The 15,378-nt window shown below is 40.8% G+C and overlaps 1 protein-coding gene across 4 annotated transcripts in view; it reads right to left on the bottom strand.

Annotated features, from left to right (window-relative positions):
* The window catches only part of KLHL4 (kelch like family member 4), a 50,607-nt gene that overhangs the window by 20,944 nt on the left and 14,285 nt on the right, over positions 1-15,378 (bottom strand). For all 4 annotated transcript variants that reach the window (XM_083595312.1, XM_083595311.1, XM_083595310.1 and 1 more), the window contains exons 2-4: positions 8,267-8,443; positions 7,052-7,188; positions 205-401 (exon numbers count right to left, since the gene is read on the bottom strand). In XM_083595312.1, the coding sequence (XP_083451438.1) occupies positions 205-401; positions 7,052-7,188; positions 8,267-8,443 (511 nt within the window). The remainder of the gene's footprint in view (positions 1-204; positions 402-7,051; positions 7,189-8,266; positions 8,444-15,378) is intronic.

Here is a 15,378-nt window from a genome sequence, read left to right as displayed (position 1 = left end):
CAGCTTACAGGCCATGTCACTCATTCTGCTGAGCTGGGCCCTGGATATGTGCTGCAATGTTCTACCTTGATGGTGCCCTGTACAGATTTCTTGGGCATTTAATCTTGTTGTAGCCATTTGCCACCACAACCACAACTTGCCAGTTCCTTTCTAGCTTTAACCTCCCAGCCGTTAGTTCCAGGAATCTTGTTCCTTTGACCTCACCATAGTGTAGACGTGCGCCACCCGCAGGAGTTCTGCGCACCCCTGAGCATCTCCGAAGGACCGAATCCCTAAACAGTTTGATGGATGGAGCTGCTTCACGAGAAAGTTGCAGCAGACTTCAATGACTTGTGAAAGCTGAAGGAGGCAAGCGGCGGCCAGCAAGCTTTCAATTGTTTCTTCTTTGAGTTCCAAGACACCTGTATGGTTTAATATTTTCAGAGAGAGAGAGAGAGAGAGAGAGAGGTGCATGAAAATGGATTGTTCTTTTTTTGTGGGGGAAACTCAAAGAAAGTGTTCTTGTGACTGCACAAGATATTAGACATGTTCACGGACTTCCGGAGGCGGCGCTATCGGCAATGGCGGATTCCCTCTAACTTCGAGGGAGTAACTCCGCGGAAATTGGGTCTTGCCGCTACAGCGAAGCGGGGACCCCCTTGAAAATCACAGGCGGGAGAAGCCTGTGACCATGGGACTCGGCGGGCACCCTTAGCGCCCCCTATTTGCGAGGAAACCCCGCAAGGGGCTCCGGAGCGTAATGGGGAGTTTGGCGCGGTGCTGAGAGCCAACTGCTTTTTCCGTGGAGTGAAGCCGCACAGCTGTTGCCGGAGAGCGCTGACCTTTTTCCTGTGACAATTCGGCTAACAAACAACTACCCGTGAATAGGTTAAGTTTAAAGATCGTGGAATACAAGAGAAAAAAAGGATTAATTTGGCACCGAAGCGGGAAGGCGTAAACAGGAAGTCCGCCTTCTGTTTTCTGTATATAGATCAAAGCAAAGACTCTTTAAGCTAAGACCTGGAGAGTTGTGTTTAAAAGGACTTAAATCCTAACATCGGACTAAAAGAATTCCCCCCCCCCCTGAATTGCAGGAGAGGGGAGGGAAGAGGAGAAAGTATTTTTTGCCTGCAAAAAAAGAGGAGAGTAAAGGGAATAAAGACCACCACTTAATCCTTGGGATCCTTGAGGATTAATAAAACCGCAGTATTGAGAGATGCACTGTTTATGGACAATGTTAACTCTGCAAGGGAGATACTTTTATTCTGAAGGGCTTCTTTGGACTTGAAACTGTTGCTTATTTTGTTGAAGGGGGACTCTGGAAAATTGGGAAAGACATTATATTGTTACCATTGACTGTTACTGTGTCCCCCTAGAGGAACACTGAAATTGTTACAACTAGTTGGGGAATTTTCCATTGCTAACTGGCCAGGGAAATTTCCACTGCAAAACAAGCTACGAGCCGTGGGACTGACCTTGATCCTCAGATAAAGTGTTATGGCAGACTTGCCTCAGGAAAAGACAACAAGATCGGGTAAGGTTAGACTGACACAGACCAGCATACTGCAGCAGCGCAGAGCATCCGCATCCGCCCCCCCAGTACCACAAGGAAAAGACCCTGCACAAACTGCAGCACAAACTGCAACACAAGGAAAGGATCCTGTACAAGTTGGGCCTAAAGGAGTGGCATCTGAAGAGAGTTTTACTTCAGTATTAAGCAAAATTTATGAAACCTTGGAAAAATTAAGTAATCAAGTTACTGAACAAACAACTAAAATCGACCAAAACACTACCAGCATTAATAGTTTGGGGCAAAAGGTGAACTCAAACACAGAATCCATTGAAAGACTGCTGCAAAAATCTACTTTGAACCAAAAGGCAGCTGAGGAAGCACAGGAAAAAGCTTCGGCTGTGGAGGAAAAGATTACACCGATATGTAAACAACTTGAGGACCACAGGACGCTTCTGTCTATGATTGAGCTTAAGGAAAAACAGATTAATTTAAGGATCAGGGCAGTACCTGAACTTGAAAAAGACAGTTTAAGTGACTTTCTTACGCAGGAATTTGCAGACTTTTTGAACCTGGATGCTAAGCAAGATTTTAAGATAGTAAGTGCCTTTAGACTCAGAAGAGGAGGGAGAAAAAACAGGGTGAGAGACTGTTTGATTACCCTCCGTACAAAAGAAGAGAGAGACAAAATATTGAATCTGCATTTCCAGCAGACTTTGGAGATACAAGAATCAAGAGTAGAGATCTTCAAGGATATTCCGAAACATTTATTGGATCTTAGGGCTAACTACAGAGATCTGGTGGCCCTGCCGAGAAGAAACAGAATTGTTTTCAGGTGGGAGTTTCCCCAAGGCCTTTCTTTTACCTATAAAAGGAAAAAAACTAAAATAAGATCAGTGGAAGAAAAAGAAAAATTTTTGAGAGACCACGAAGAAGATCTACAAAAAGAAGCCGAAGAAGAAGAAGAGCCAAGAGCATTAAAACCAGGATTATTAGACTTAGTATCACTACCTTCAGGATTGGATAAACCAGAGAAAGAGACACCACCGACAGAAGAAGAACAAGTACTTGGAGCAGTTGGAGGAAAAGCAAAATAACCACACCATGTCTCTGCAATTACTAAGTTGGAATATTCACGGTTTTAATTCCCCGGAGAAAAGGAAAAAGGTTTTTCACTTATTGAAAAAGGAACAATTGGACTTGATTTGTTTACAGGAAACTCCATAGGAAAGTACTGATTAATAAAAGATTGGGCCAAGAGTTTATTTCGTCAGACAAAGTTAAAAAGAGAGGAGTTGTAATCTATGCAAAAGAGAGCCTATCACCGAAATTTATTTTTAAAGATGACCAAGGAAGATTTGTGGCAATTGAAATACAAATTCAAGGAGAGAAATTCTTGATAGTAGGAGTTTATGCACCAAATGAGGGGAAATCTGAATTTTTTTAAGAAGTTGCATGAGACATTGTTGGACTACATGGAGTATAACATCATCATGATGGGAGATATGAACGGAGTGGTGTCCACAAATATGGATAAGGCACAAAGACAGGTAATTACCAAAGATGGCAGACTACCAAAAACTTTTTTTGACATGACTGACAACATGGACTTAATTGATACTTGGAGAACTAAGAACCCCTTGGGTAGAGAGGGAACTTTCTTCTCTGAAGCCAAAATGACATGGACAAGAATTGACCAAAAAAAAAAAATTCTTTCCAGTAGCACCTTAAAGACCAACTAAGTTAGTTCTTGGTATGAGCTTTCGTGTGCATGCACACTTCTTCAGATACTGAAGAAGTGTGCATGCACACGAAAGCTCATACCAAGAACTAACTTAGTTGGTCTTTAACGTGCTACTGGAAAGAATTTTTTATATTTTTTTTGACTATGGCAGACCAACACGGCTACCTATCTGTAACAAGAATTGACCAAATTTGGATAACTAGAGGATTGGCTCCTAAAATTCGAAAAGTGGAAATTTGCCCTAAAACTTGCTCCAACCATAATGCAGTGAGAATGGAGATGAAATTAACACCAATTGGTTCCTTTAGATGGAGGATGAATGACACCCTGTTTAGAGATGCAGAAGTTACTAAGAAGGCCCAAAAAACTTTGAAAGACTACTTTGAGATAAATTTGAATACTACGGTTGAAAGAAGAGTAATCTGGGACGCAAGTAAAGCGGTTATGAGAGGGTTTCTGATTCAACAGAATGCAATAAAGAAGAGAACTCAAAATGAGAAAAAAGATAAAATTTTGGAGAAAATAAAAGAAGGAGAGAAGAAATTAAGAGCGAAACCAAAGTCGCAAGAGATTCTGAGAGAAATAAAGTTGTATCAAGTACAATATATGAAAATGATAAATCAGGAAATAGAATGGAAAATCAAGCAGATGAGACAAAAGACATTTGAATCGGCTAATAAATGTGGGAAACTGCTAGCTTGGCAGATGAAAAAAAGACAAAAACTTAATACTATTACAAACTTGGAAGTGGAAGGAAAGAATATACAGAATCCAGTGGAGATTAGAAAGTGCTTCCAGAGATATTTCAAACAACTATATACACAAGGGCCACAGAAAGAGACCGACATAGATCAGTTTTTAAGAACAAATGGATTACAAAAAATCTCTCAAGAAAATAAGTTAATGCTTAATTATAAAATAACAGAACAGGAGGTGGAAGGTGCCATCCAGAATATGCAGTTGGGCAAATCTCCAGGGCCGGACGGTTTAACCTCAATATATTATAAATCTCTGAAAGATTGGCTATTTCAACCACTAAAGGAGGTTTGTAATGAAATTTTGGAGGGGAAAAAAGCGCCAGAGTCGTGGAAGGAAGCTTATATTACACTCATACTGAAAACTGAGTCTGAAAAAACACAACTTAAGAACTACCGCCCCATATCCCTACTCAACGTGGATTATAAAATTTTTGCAGATATTTTGGCTAAAAGATTGAAAAATGTACTAGTTGAGGAGATACACAAAGACCAAGCTGGCTTTCTCCCGGGTAGACACTTGTCTGATAACACGAGAAACATAATTAACATTTTAGAGAAACTGCAAGTGAACATTAATACTAAAGCAGTTTTGATATTTGTTGATGCGGAGAAAGCTTTTGATAATATTTCTTGGAGTTTTATGAAGAAAAATCTTCCGGGGATGGGAGTTGGTCAAGGTTTCGAAAACGGTATAGGTGCAATTTATTCAGAACAAAAGGCGAAATTGATAGTTAACAACGTGGTGACAGAAGAATTTAAGATGGAGAAAGGGACACGACAAGGCTGCCCAATTTCCCCATTGCTTTTCATTTCGGTCCTGGAGGTTTTGCTAAACATGATTAGAAGGGACCATGTGATTAAAGGTATTCAGGTCGGAGCTAAACAGTACAAACTTAAAGCGTCTGCAGATGACTTAGTATTGACATTACAGGAGCCAGAATCTAGTACTAAAAGAGTATTAGAATTGATTCAGGAATTTGGTCAAGTGGCAGGATTTAAATTGAACAAGTTAAAGACTAAGGTTCTTGAAAAAAAATTAACACCGATTGAGAAAGAGGTTTCAGAAGGAGACGGGTTTAACACTGGTAAAGAAAGTAAAATACCTGGGGGTTAACATGACCGCTAAAAACTTAAATTTATTTAAAGATAACTACGAGAAATGTTGGTCAGAAGTGAAAAAGGATCTTGAAATATGGTCAAATTTGAAGCTTTCCTTGTTTGGTCGAATTGCCGTTATAAAGATGAATGTATTGCCAAGAATGTAATTTTTATTTCAATCATTGCAAATTTTGGACAAAATGGATTGTTTCAAGAAGTGGCAGAGAGATATTTCTAGATTTGTCTGGCAGGGTAAGAAGCCCAGAATAAAATTTAAAATATTAACTGATGCAAAGGATAGAGGTGGATTTGCCCTGCCAGACCTTAAACTCTATTATGAATCAGCAGCATTCTGCTGGTTGAAAGAATGGCTGCTTCTTGAGAACACAGACATTTTGGATTTAGAAGGTTTCAATAACGTTTTTGGGTGGCATGCATATCTGTGGTATGACAAGGTTAAAGCACACAAAGCATTTAAAAACCATATTGTCAGAAGAGCATTGTTTAATGTCTGGACAAGATATAAAGATTTACTTGAAAATAAAACCCCAAGGTGGCTATCACCGATGGAAGCGAAGGCTCAGAAAAAACTCAATATGGAGGCCAAATGGCCAAAATATTGGGAGATTTTGGAACAGGAGGGTGACAAACTGAAATTGCAGAGTTTTGAGAAACTAAAAGATAAAGTGCGAGATTGGCTTCATTATTATCAAATAAGGGAGGTCTACAACTTGGACAAAAAAATTGGTTTCCAGGTGGAAAAATCAAAATTGGAAACAGAACTGTTAGATCCCAAAACTAAGATATTATCAAGAATGTATAACTTGCTGTTGAGATGGAACACTCAGGATGAAACGGTTAAATCTGCTATGATAAAATGGGCACAAGATGTTGGACATAACATAATGTTTGCTGACTGGGAACAGTTGTGGACCACAGGTATGAAATTCACGGCATGTAATGCCTTAAGAGAGAATATTATGAAAATGATATACAGGTGGTACATGACACCAGTCAAGCTTGCAAAAATATATCATTTGCCCGATAATAAGTGTTGGAAATGTAAAGAAAATGAAGGTACATTCTTTCACCTTTGGTGGACGTGCCCAAGGATTATGGCTTTCTGGGAGATGATCTATAATGAAATGAAAAAGGTATGGTTTCTTCTTCCTGAAGAAACCAGAGGCCTTTCTCCTGGGCATGGTCGGCCAATTGGTGCCAAAGAAGGACAGAACTTTCTTTATGTATGCAACAACAGCAGCAAGAATTCTCATCGCAAAGTATTGGAAGACACAAGATCTACCCACCTTGGAAGAATGGCAGATGAAAGTGATAGACTATTTGGAACTGGCGGAAATGACTGGCAGAATCCGAGACCAGGGAGAAGAGTTGGTGGAAGAAGATTGGAAGAAGTTTAAAGACTATCTGCAGAAACATTGTAAAATTAATGAATGCTAAAATGATGCTGGATTGAAATGAAGTGGCTTTAGCAATAAGGTTAAAAAGAATATGTAAAAATGGACTGATAATTAGATGAAAATATAAAGTTATAATATGTTAAGACATAGAATTAAGATAAAAACAAAGAGGGAAAGGATTTGCTGAATTAACTATGTGAACTGGAATACAAAAAAGGGAGGTGTGAGGAGGTCAGGAAACAAGTAATTGAAATATAAGATATGAAAAGATTGATCTGTTTTTAATTGTTTTTTATTTTTTCATGTACTTTGTATTTTTCTTTGTCTTTTTATTTTTTTTATTTTTCTCTTCTTATTCTGTAACTTTCTTTTGTCTGTAAAATTTTAATAAATATCTTTTTTAAAAAAATAGACTTGTTCACACAACACGATGAGCACAGGCACAAGCTGCCTCCAAATATGCACAACTGTTTGTGTGAAAGAGCATAATACAGTTTGTTGATTTGGATGCCGCTGTGCATAAGAGAGTTGGCAGGGAGTTTACCTGTGTATGCATAGTGCACAAGGTCTTTCAGTGCGTCGGGGTCCACTCCTTCCATTTTGATTTCTTCCTGTTTTGCTTCACGGACATCGTTGGTAAACATTGCAGCAAAATAGTCAGACACAGCACTCAGAACCAACCTGGGAAGAGAAGGTAAGGATCTGTGACAGCTCTTTATCTTGATGGAAGCATCAACCTTCCTCGCTGCGTTGGTTTTGTTTTGCTTTTTGCCTGGGTTGCTCTAAATGATGCATTGTGTGCACATGGAATAACATATTTTATTTTATTTTGGCCTATGACTAGAATGTCACACATCTGTGCAGTGAAGAGAATAAGGTGATTAAGTAATTTAATATTCTCTTGGAGAGCTGTTTCTCTTCCCTGGGCAAATTAAATCCCCCTTCACCGGCTTGATACACTGACAGTGCAAGTCTCTGCACGTCTACTTAGAAGGAAGTATCATTGTTTTCAGGGGAACTTACACCCAGGTGTGAATAGGGGAGAAATTCAATTCAGTTTGCATTTAAGGGTGAACTTACCTAATTTGAACTTTCTGAAACAATGTGCAGACTGAAACACAGCTATCCTTTGAAATTTGCACCTCTCTGAATCTTGTAAAGTAGTTCTCAAGCCACAAAACGTGTACAAAAAATCCATATGCTGGGTTAAATAGTGTGCATATAACTGCATATGTAGTGGAAAACAGCATTCAAAAATGCATTATATTAGGGGAAATTGTTCTGCAAAAGTGTGCATATTAGACAAAATTGCACAGAAAAAATATTATTATTATTATTAATTTATTATTTATACCTCGCCCATCTGGCTGGGTTTCCCCAGCCACTCTGGGCAGCTTCCAACAGAATATTAAAATACAATAGTCTATTAAACATTAAAAGCTTCCCTAAACAGGGCTGCCTTCAGATGTCTTCTAAAAGTCTGGTAGTTGTTTTTCTCTTTGACATCTGGTGGGAGGGCATTCCACAGGGCAGGTGCCACTACCGAGAAGGCCCTCTGCCTGGTTCCCTGTAACATGGCTTCTCACAGTGAGGGAACTGCCAGAAGGCCCTCGGAGCTGGACCTCAATGTCCAGGCTCAACAGTGGGGGTGGAGACACTCCTTCAGGTATACTGGGCTGAGGCCGTTTAAAAATGTGTATATTAGAAGAAGCAGGGCAGTCAGGGAGGCTGGGCACCTATAGCAGGTCAAAATCTTTACCTGTGGGCAGGAATCCTATGCTCTCCAGCAATGAGAAGAACATCACATAGTTGCTTCTGCTGGAGATAATTCTCCATCTTGCGGAATGTCTGCTCTGCATGGTTTGCAGAATGAAAGCATTCATCTGATCTGTTGTTGTTCCCTCCCATAGGAGAGGAGCAGCTGCTTATTGATAGCCTTTTGGAGAAAAAATGAGGTCACTGTTATGCAGTAATAGCTGTTAGCAAAGTCACTTAAACAACACAGAGTTCAAAGAGAAAGGAAATCCTAATTATGCTTTACTGAGGAAACTGAACAAAAACGGTATATATAATTTGGGGAGAGGGAAACAAAAACATTTTGTCTTTCTTACTTCAGGCCTTGTATATTTTGAGGACACATTCAGCTAAACATACAAGGGGGAACTCCCTCAGAAGTACGGAGCCAATCAGGGTACATGCTCCTTCAGCATACCTCATGCCAACCTGTGTGATTGCTAATCAACACCTCCACCCTGCCCCTTCTTGGCACACTTTAGCTGTTGAGAGGTCAGGGAAGTGGAAGCTATATGAAGAAAACGCCAGATGTCCTTCTGTGGAGAGGGAGTTCTATCCTTCATGGGCTACTACAATGTCTAACAGTGTATGCTGCCACCATCAAATAGCTTTTATGGCATCCTATTTATTTTATTTATTTAAGAGCCCTGTTGGATCAAACCAAAGGCCCAGCATTTATTCCCAGAGAGGCCAGCTAAATGCCAATGGGAAGTCTACATTCAAGAACATGTTCTTACTGAGAGGGATTTTTATCTTTTGGTGTGAAATTGACTAGACCAGAAGCAGTTTGAGGCTGGTCTAGTCAATTTCAATGTGCCATTAACTTGCACCAGGCTAGGAGTGGCTCCAGTAAGAGGGGACTGGACTGAACAGGCTTGCCCCACCTGCATTCCCACTAAGTTGTGCACCTGTAAAGTTACTGAGTGCTGCAGTAGGAATGTGGCTGGGCAGAGGGGCGGGGGGAGTGCAGGTGCAGCACAGAAATCGTAATCTTTACATAGCCTTAAGGATTTGCTCTAGTTGACTGAGAATGTGCGACTCCCTCTTCCACTCTCTTTTCCTATTTTCCATCAAAATGAGTTATCCCCAGTGCCAGCCACTAACAGAGCTTTTGACGGAAACTCATTATATCCAACGGAATGCCCATACATTTCAAACGGAGGCGCCGAGCCGGCTGCTGCATTAGAAGATAAATATGGGAGACTGAGCTCAAAAATTGGAACTATTAGGTAAATAGCGCAACGAATTGCTGGCATTGCATTTCGGGCAGAAGACAGCGATGCGCTAGCACCAGAATTACCGTGGAGGACAGAAATGTCCTGAAGGTGGCCTCTTTAATCCTGTTGGTGCAATTGTTTCAAAAATAGGGGTGGGGGAGTAAAAAATGAAGATCCCACTCCAGCTGATGAGTTTCTTTTGAAGCTTCTGATCAGCAGCCTCGCTACACTCTGTCTGGCAGCATAACCTTTACAGCATGGTTTCGGGCTTGGTTTAAACAGCCAGCTTATTCTCTTGTTTGGAGAGGGCTGTAGCTCATTGGCAGGGTGGCTGCTTTGCATGAAGAAGGTTCTAGGTTCAATCCCAAGCATCTTTATGTAGGGCTGGGAACATCCACCCTCTGAAACCCTGGAGACCCCCTGCCAGTCACTGTCTGCAATACTGAGATAAGTAGACCAGTGGCAGCTTTCTGTGCTCCTATTTATTTTAGCCTTTTATCCAGAATCATGAGGACTGGGACCTTACTTTATTTTTAGGGGAGGAGCCATAGTTTAGTAGAACAGCATCTATTTGGCATTCAGAAGTTCCCAAGGACAATTCCCAGCATCTCCTGCAAGAGCTGGGGAATGTTCCCTGTCTGAAACCCTGAAGAGCCCACAGCTAGTCGATGCAAACAATACTCAGGCCCAATCACCTGATATGATATAAGGTAGATTCCTATGTCCTTACTCTTCCCACTATGTGGCTTGCCACTGTTTTAAGATATTTATCATCTATCTATCTATATATCCTATCTATCTCTATCTATCTATCATCTATCTATCTATCTATATCTATCATCTATCATCTCACAGTTTTGTAACTGAGATAGACATTGGGAAGGTATGACTCATCTATCCAAATGTTTTCAATAGAACCCAAATTCAGCAAGCCTTGACCCTCATGTAGATGGGAAATGTGGAAATGGGGCTTATGACTGTGCATTTAATACCCCCCCCAAGTCATCCTGGTGCTCCTGGCCCCACTTTTGCCATCATGGTGCTCATGATAATGCCAGCAGTAGAAAGTCTTCTCTTTGTGCTGAGCACCCCATGCATGTTACAACCCAAAATAGCAAGGCTCCTAAACTGCAAGAGAATAACTTCCACAACTGCTGCAGACATTATCCTGAACCCAATGAAACTGTGTTAGGAGCAATGGAACGAAAAGAATTTAGCATGATAAATGGGCATGGAAGTCCAATTGAAGAAAGGTGGCCTTCGCCACCTTACAAACTATCGTAACAGTTCCTAGGATACCAGAACTTAAATCTCCACTCAACCATCAAGCTGGCTGTCTCTCAGTTTCTCATCTTCCCAATCCTAAATTTAGTTCTTCATATTTCCACAACTGTTTGCCATTTAAAAACTAAAAACCAAGTCTCTGTGAAAATTCATCAGCATAATAACAGGAATGTCTCCTAATATACACATATCTGAATGAAAATTTTGCCTGATCTATACCTTTTTGTAAAGCAATGCTCTCTAATAATGTGTTTTTGTATGTTATTTTCATGAATATATGCATTTTTATGCACCCTCCACCCTAGTATATGGAAAACTGCACTGCAAACTTTGGAAGTGCTCAAACTTTAAATGCGGACTGAATCTAATTCTTCCCCCATCCCCCCTCTTACATACACATTTTGCCTGACTGATAGAAGTCACCAGGGCATAGGAAAAAGCAGTTTTTCCACTTCAATTTCTCCCTCTCCCTGCCCCATTGGAGTGCTCTGCCCACATTCCTGATTGTGCATACAGCAAAGAAATGGGATGCAGACATGTTTGTTTTAACTGTCTCAGCGAATTGTATCATCAAATAGGAATGGGCTGCATCTTCCTTTTTGAAGGGGCGGGGGAACCCAAAGAAACACATTTCTGATGCTTGTGAAAATGTCTTCTGCGGGTGATATTGATGTGTCTCCAATATAATGGGAAACTCATGTAACATTAATGGAAACTTATATGATGTTAGGTCTAGAGAATCATTTTCATTTATCACCACTGGGTTGTTTTTATGAGTTTGGGATTAAAATGAGCCATTTTCCTGCTCCCAGCTCTCTTGTTGAGTATTTATGTGGTTCAGAAAACAGGGAACTTGTTTGTATTTATGAGGCAGTAAGACTATCAGGAGACTTACAGAACAAGCAGCTTTACAGTGTGTAGCTTTTTAGGTACCATGAAGACCCAGTGATTAAACATCCACCTCTTTGCCATCACACACTCAAAATGGAAGATACATTAAGACCTATATCTGTTAAAGCTAGAGGTGGAGGGCAAATTCCATCCAGAGCACATTTAAAGGCAGACATATCTAACATGCAGTTTCTGAAACAACATACGAACTGAAACAGAGCTATACTTTGAAATTTGTGCTCCTCTGAATTTTGCAGTGCAGTTCTCCAGTCAAGAAATGTGTACAGAAATGCATGCACTAGGGTAAAACATGCATTATAAAATGCACATGTTAGTGAAAATAGTATACAAAGTGCACTATATTCGGGGGAATCACTTTCCAAAATGTCTATCAGGCTAGCCAATGGTCTGACTTGGCTTAAGGCAGCTTCTGATCCACTTGAACTCTCTCAAAATCTCACTGCTGAAGAGTGTGCTGTTTTTGTTGGTTTATGTTTCTATTATTTATTTATTTATTTATCTAGCTATTTATTTTTCATTTGAGAATTTGCACCTCCACCATTCATCCCTAGACAGCGTGCAACATATTAAAATAAATGCAGCAAGTGACAGTAACATATCAAGTAGCATAAAATATTGGTAGTAGCAGCAGCAGCAGGCAGACTTTATGAAAGTACCTTAAAAGACCCAGCACTTAAAAGATAACATGGTAAATTTCAGATTAGGTTCCCTAAAAAAAAGAGTTCCACAGGTGCAGGGCTCCAGCCAAAAACAGCCTCCTGCCTGGTCTCCACTTGTCTCAACTCTGACAATGCAAACACCTGAAGAAGAGTACCAACAGATGACTACAGTATACAGGTGAGCTGATACAGGAGCAGGAGTGTCTTTAAGCATGTGAGTGCTTCCCACTATGAGTGGCTTGGCAGGCAAACACCTGCAGTGTGATCTGGGCTTGGCAATTGTTGGCAATCAATGGTAAAACTTCAACATTGGCAAGATATATGCCCAATGGGAAGTCCAAGTCAGATTTCTAGCAGCTGCATTCTAGTTTCTGAGACATCTTCAAGGGCAGCTCTATGTAAAATACATTGCAGCAGCCCAACTGGAGTTTTCAGTATGGGAAGAGTCATTCATGTACAAATACACAGACTGAGCAGAGGAGGAGGAACATTCACATAAGCAGCATTTGTCCAAAGCAATGACAGACCCCCTAAAAACCATCATCACTCTCTTGAAGATCTATACCTATGCTGCTTCTTTCCAGCTAGTGACTTATGATTACCTTTCCCAACTCAATAAAACATGTCACTACTTTCTCCCAATTTTCAATTCCATGCCAGGCCATTAGATCTCTCATTCAAGGAGTCAGAGTGGTGTCATAGCTGTGTCCTATATCTCAAGCCCACAGATTATTGAGTGCGTGATTTACTGATTCTTTTCTGCTCCCATTTTCCCCAAGTGCTTCCTTCTAAAGAAAGATTACTGGAGATTGGTGTTGCCTTTTTCTAATACATGATCATGAGGAAATTACATACAAACATACATACATCATCGTTTTATCCACAAATAAAACCATACTTAAGGCAGCTTACAACATGAAAAAACTACAGAATTATAAGTATAACGTAAGTAAAAAGGTAAAGGGACCCTTGACCATTAGGTCCAGTCGTGACCAACTCTGGGGTTGCGGCGCTCATCTCGCTTTATTGGCTGAGGGAGCTGGTGTATAGCTTCCAGGTCATGTGGCCAGCATGACTAAGCCGCTTCTGGCGAACCAGAGCAGGGCACGGAAACGCCGTTTACCTTCCTGCCGGAGCGGTACCTATTTATCTTCTTGCACTTTGACAGTCTTTTAAACTGCTAGGTCGGCAGGAGCAGGGACCGAGCAACGGGAGCTCACCCCGTCGAGGGGAATCGAACCACTGACCTTCTGATCGGCAAGTCCTAGGCTCTGTGGTTTAACCCACAGCGCCACCCATGTCCTATAACATACATAGTCATAAACAATAAATTAAACACATTATACAATCAATTTTGACATAAATCATAATACAATTTAAAATTAAAGCTACAAAAAAAACAACCAGTAACAGCAACAATAACCCCCAACAAAAACCTCTAAACAATATCCCAGCCCAAAAGTCTGTTCATCCCCTGTAGTCAGTCAGTCAGAGCCCTGCCCTCCCAGGACAGGCCAGGTGGAAAAGGCCTGTAAGGCAGAGAGTAAGTCTTTCAGGACTTGGAGCCAAGGTGGTCTCTGGCCTCATCAGCAGCCTCAGCTTCTGAAGCTGGAGTCAGTCCACTGTTGTGGTGATATCAAACACAAGGCATGTGAATTTTTCCATCCTTCTCACCTTTCCCATACTCAGGATTCTTCGAGTACTTGGGCCACGTAGAATGTAATGATTTCTAATGTGGTTATTGTGGTAAAGTGATTTTAGGGGGAAGGGGAGCCATATGGCCCCTTGTCAAGAGTTCAAGGGACCCTAGGTATGCATCTGCATCTGATGGTATCTGGTCTCTCTGAGCTCCCTCAACTTTTGTAGCTGGAGTCAGTCAGGGCCCTGCCCTCCTAGGCCAGGTGGGGGGAAAGCCTGCAAGGCAAGGGAGCAAGTCTTCCAAGACTCACAGGTAAGATGATGATAGTATAGGTTGAGCAGGCAGGAAGCATGCACACTCTTGTAACACCCTCCCAGGCTATAAGACACTGAATAACAAGTGCCTGGAAACAATGACAGAGAGAGGCATTATCCTTGCCTTCATGCCCTGTTCCGACAGGCTTGGATAACCAGGCAGACAAAGGCCCTGAGAAGAAGCTGAAAGGGCAATGAGCTTAGCATGTGTGAGGTAAACTTCCAAAGGCTTTAAGTTACTGCTTTGTTTCACACCAAGAGGGTCTCTGTCTAATAAAACACAATGCTCCCTGGTTTAAACTTTATGTATTTTCCCAATAACCTTATTAATATAGTTCCATATTCATACTCTTATGAAGCATTAGAAACCATTTGGCAACTGTGACCTAATAAATAATACTCTCATTATGCACCCAAACATCCCAGAAGATGCGCCTTCACGTACGTGGTAATAAAGCATGAGCCTTGCTCTGCAATACTAATAATCATTTCAGCTTGTCAGGTAAATAGCCAATTATGGCTTGATTAGTTGTCCAAGTCCAAAGGCTACAAAATGCAGAAGAATTATGGTAACTGGGGAGCCACTACACAAATCCTTTAGAGAGGAGCTGGCGCCGATGGACCTAATTTATTTGTAGTGGTTGTGTACAGCGAGTCTAATTATGCTAGATTCGGTAATTGTTCACTCTGCCGCTCTATAATAATTGCTTTTCCAATTAATCTTATTTATTTTGAAATTGCTTATACATTTTCATATTTGACTTAGGTATCAGTGACTGCAGTAAAATGACTTCCCAAATAGATGATATGATGAGGACTAGAAAAGTGGCAGTTTGCATTAGGAAATGATTTTTTTCCCAAATTGGTTTCTTGCGTTTTTCATTTCCTGCTCAGAATGCTCAGAAAAATCCTTTCCCACAAGAAGGGCTTGAATGCAATTGCCTTCTGGTATATAGGGTCATAGTGACTCTAAACTGGAAGATTCCATTCAGCTATTAACAGACCTGTCCTTTATGAATCTGCCCAATTCCCTTCTAAAGTTATCTAAGCTT

The sequence above is a fragment of the Podarcis filfolensis genome (genome assembly GCF_964270895.1).
Source record: "Podarcis filfolensis genome assembly, chromosome: Z".
NCBI lineage: Eukaryota > Metazoa > Chordata > Lepidosauria > Squamata > Lacertidae > Podarcis > Podarcis filfolensis.
This window is presented reverse-complemented; position numbering and strand designations above follow the sequence as displayed.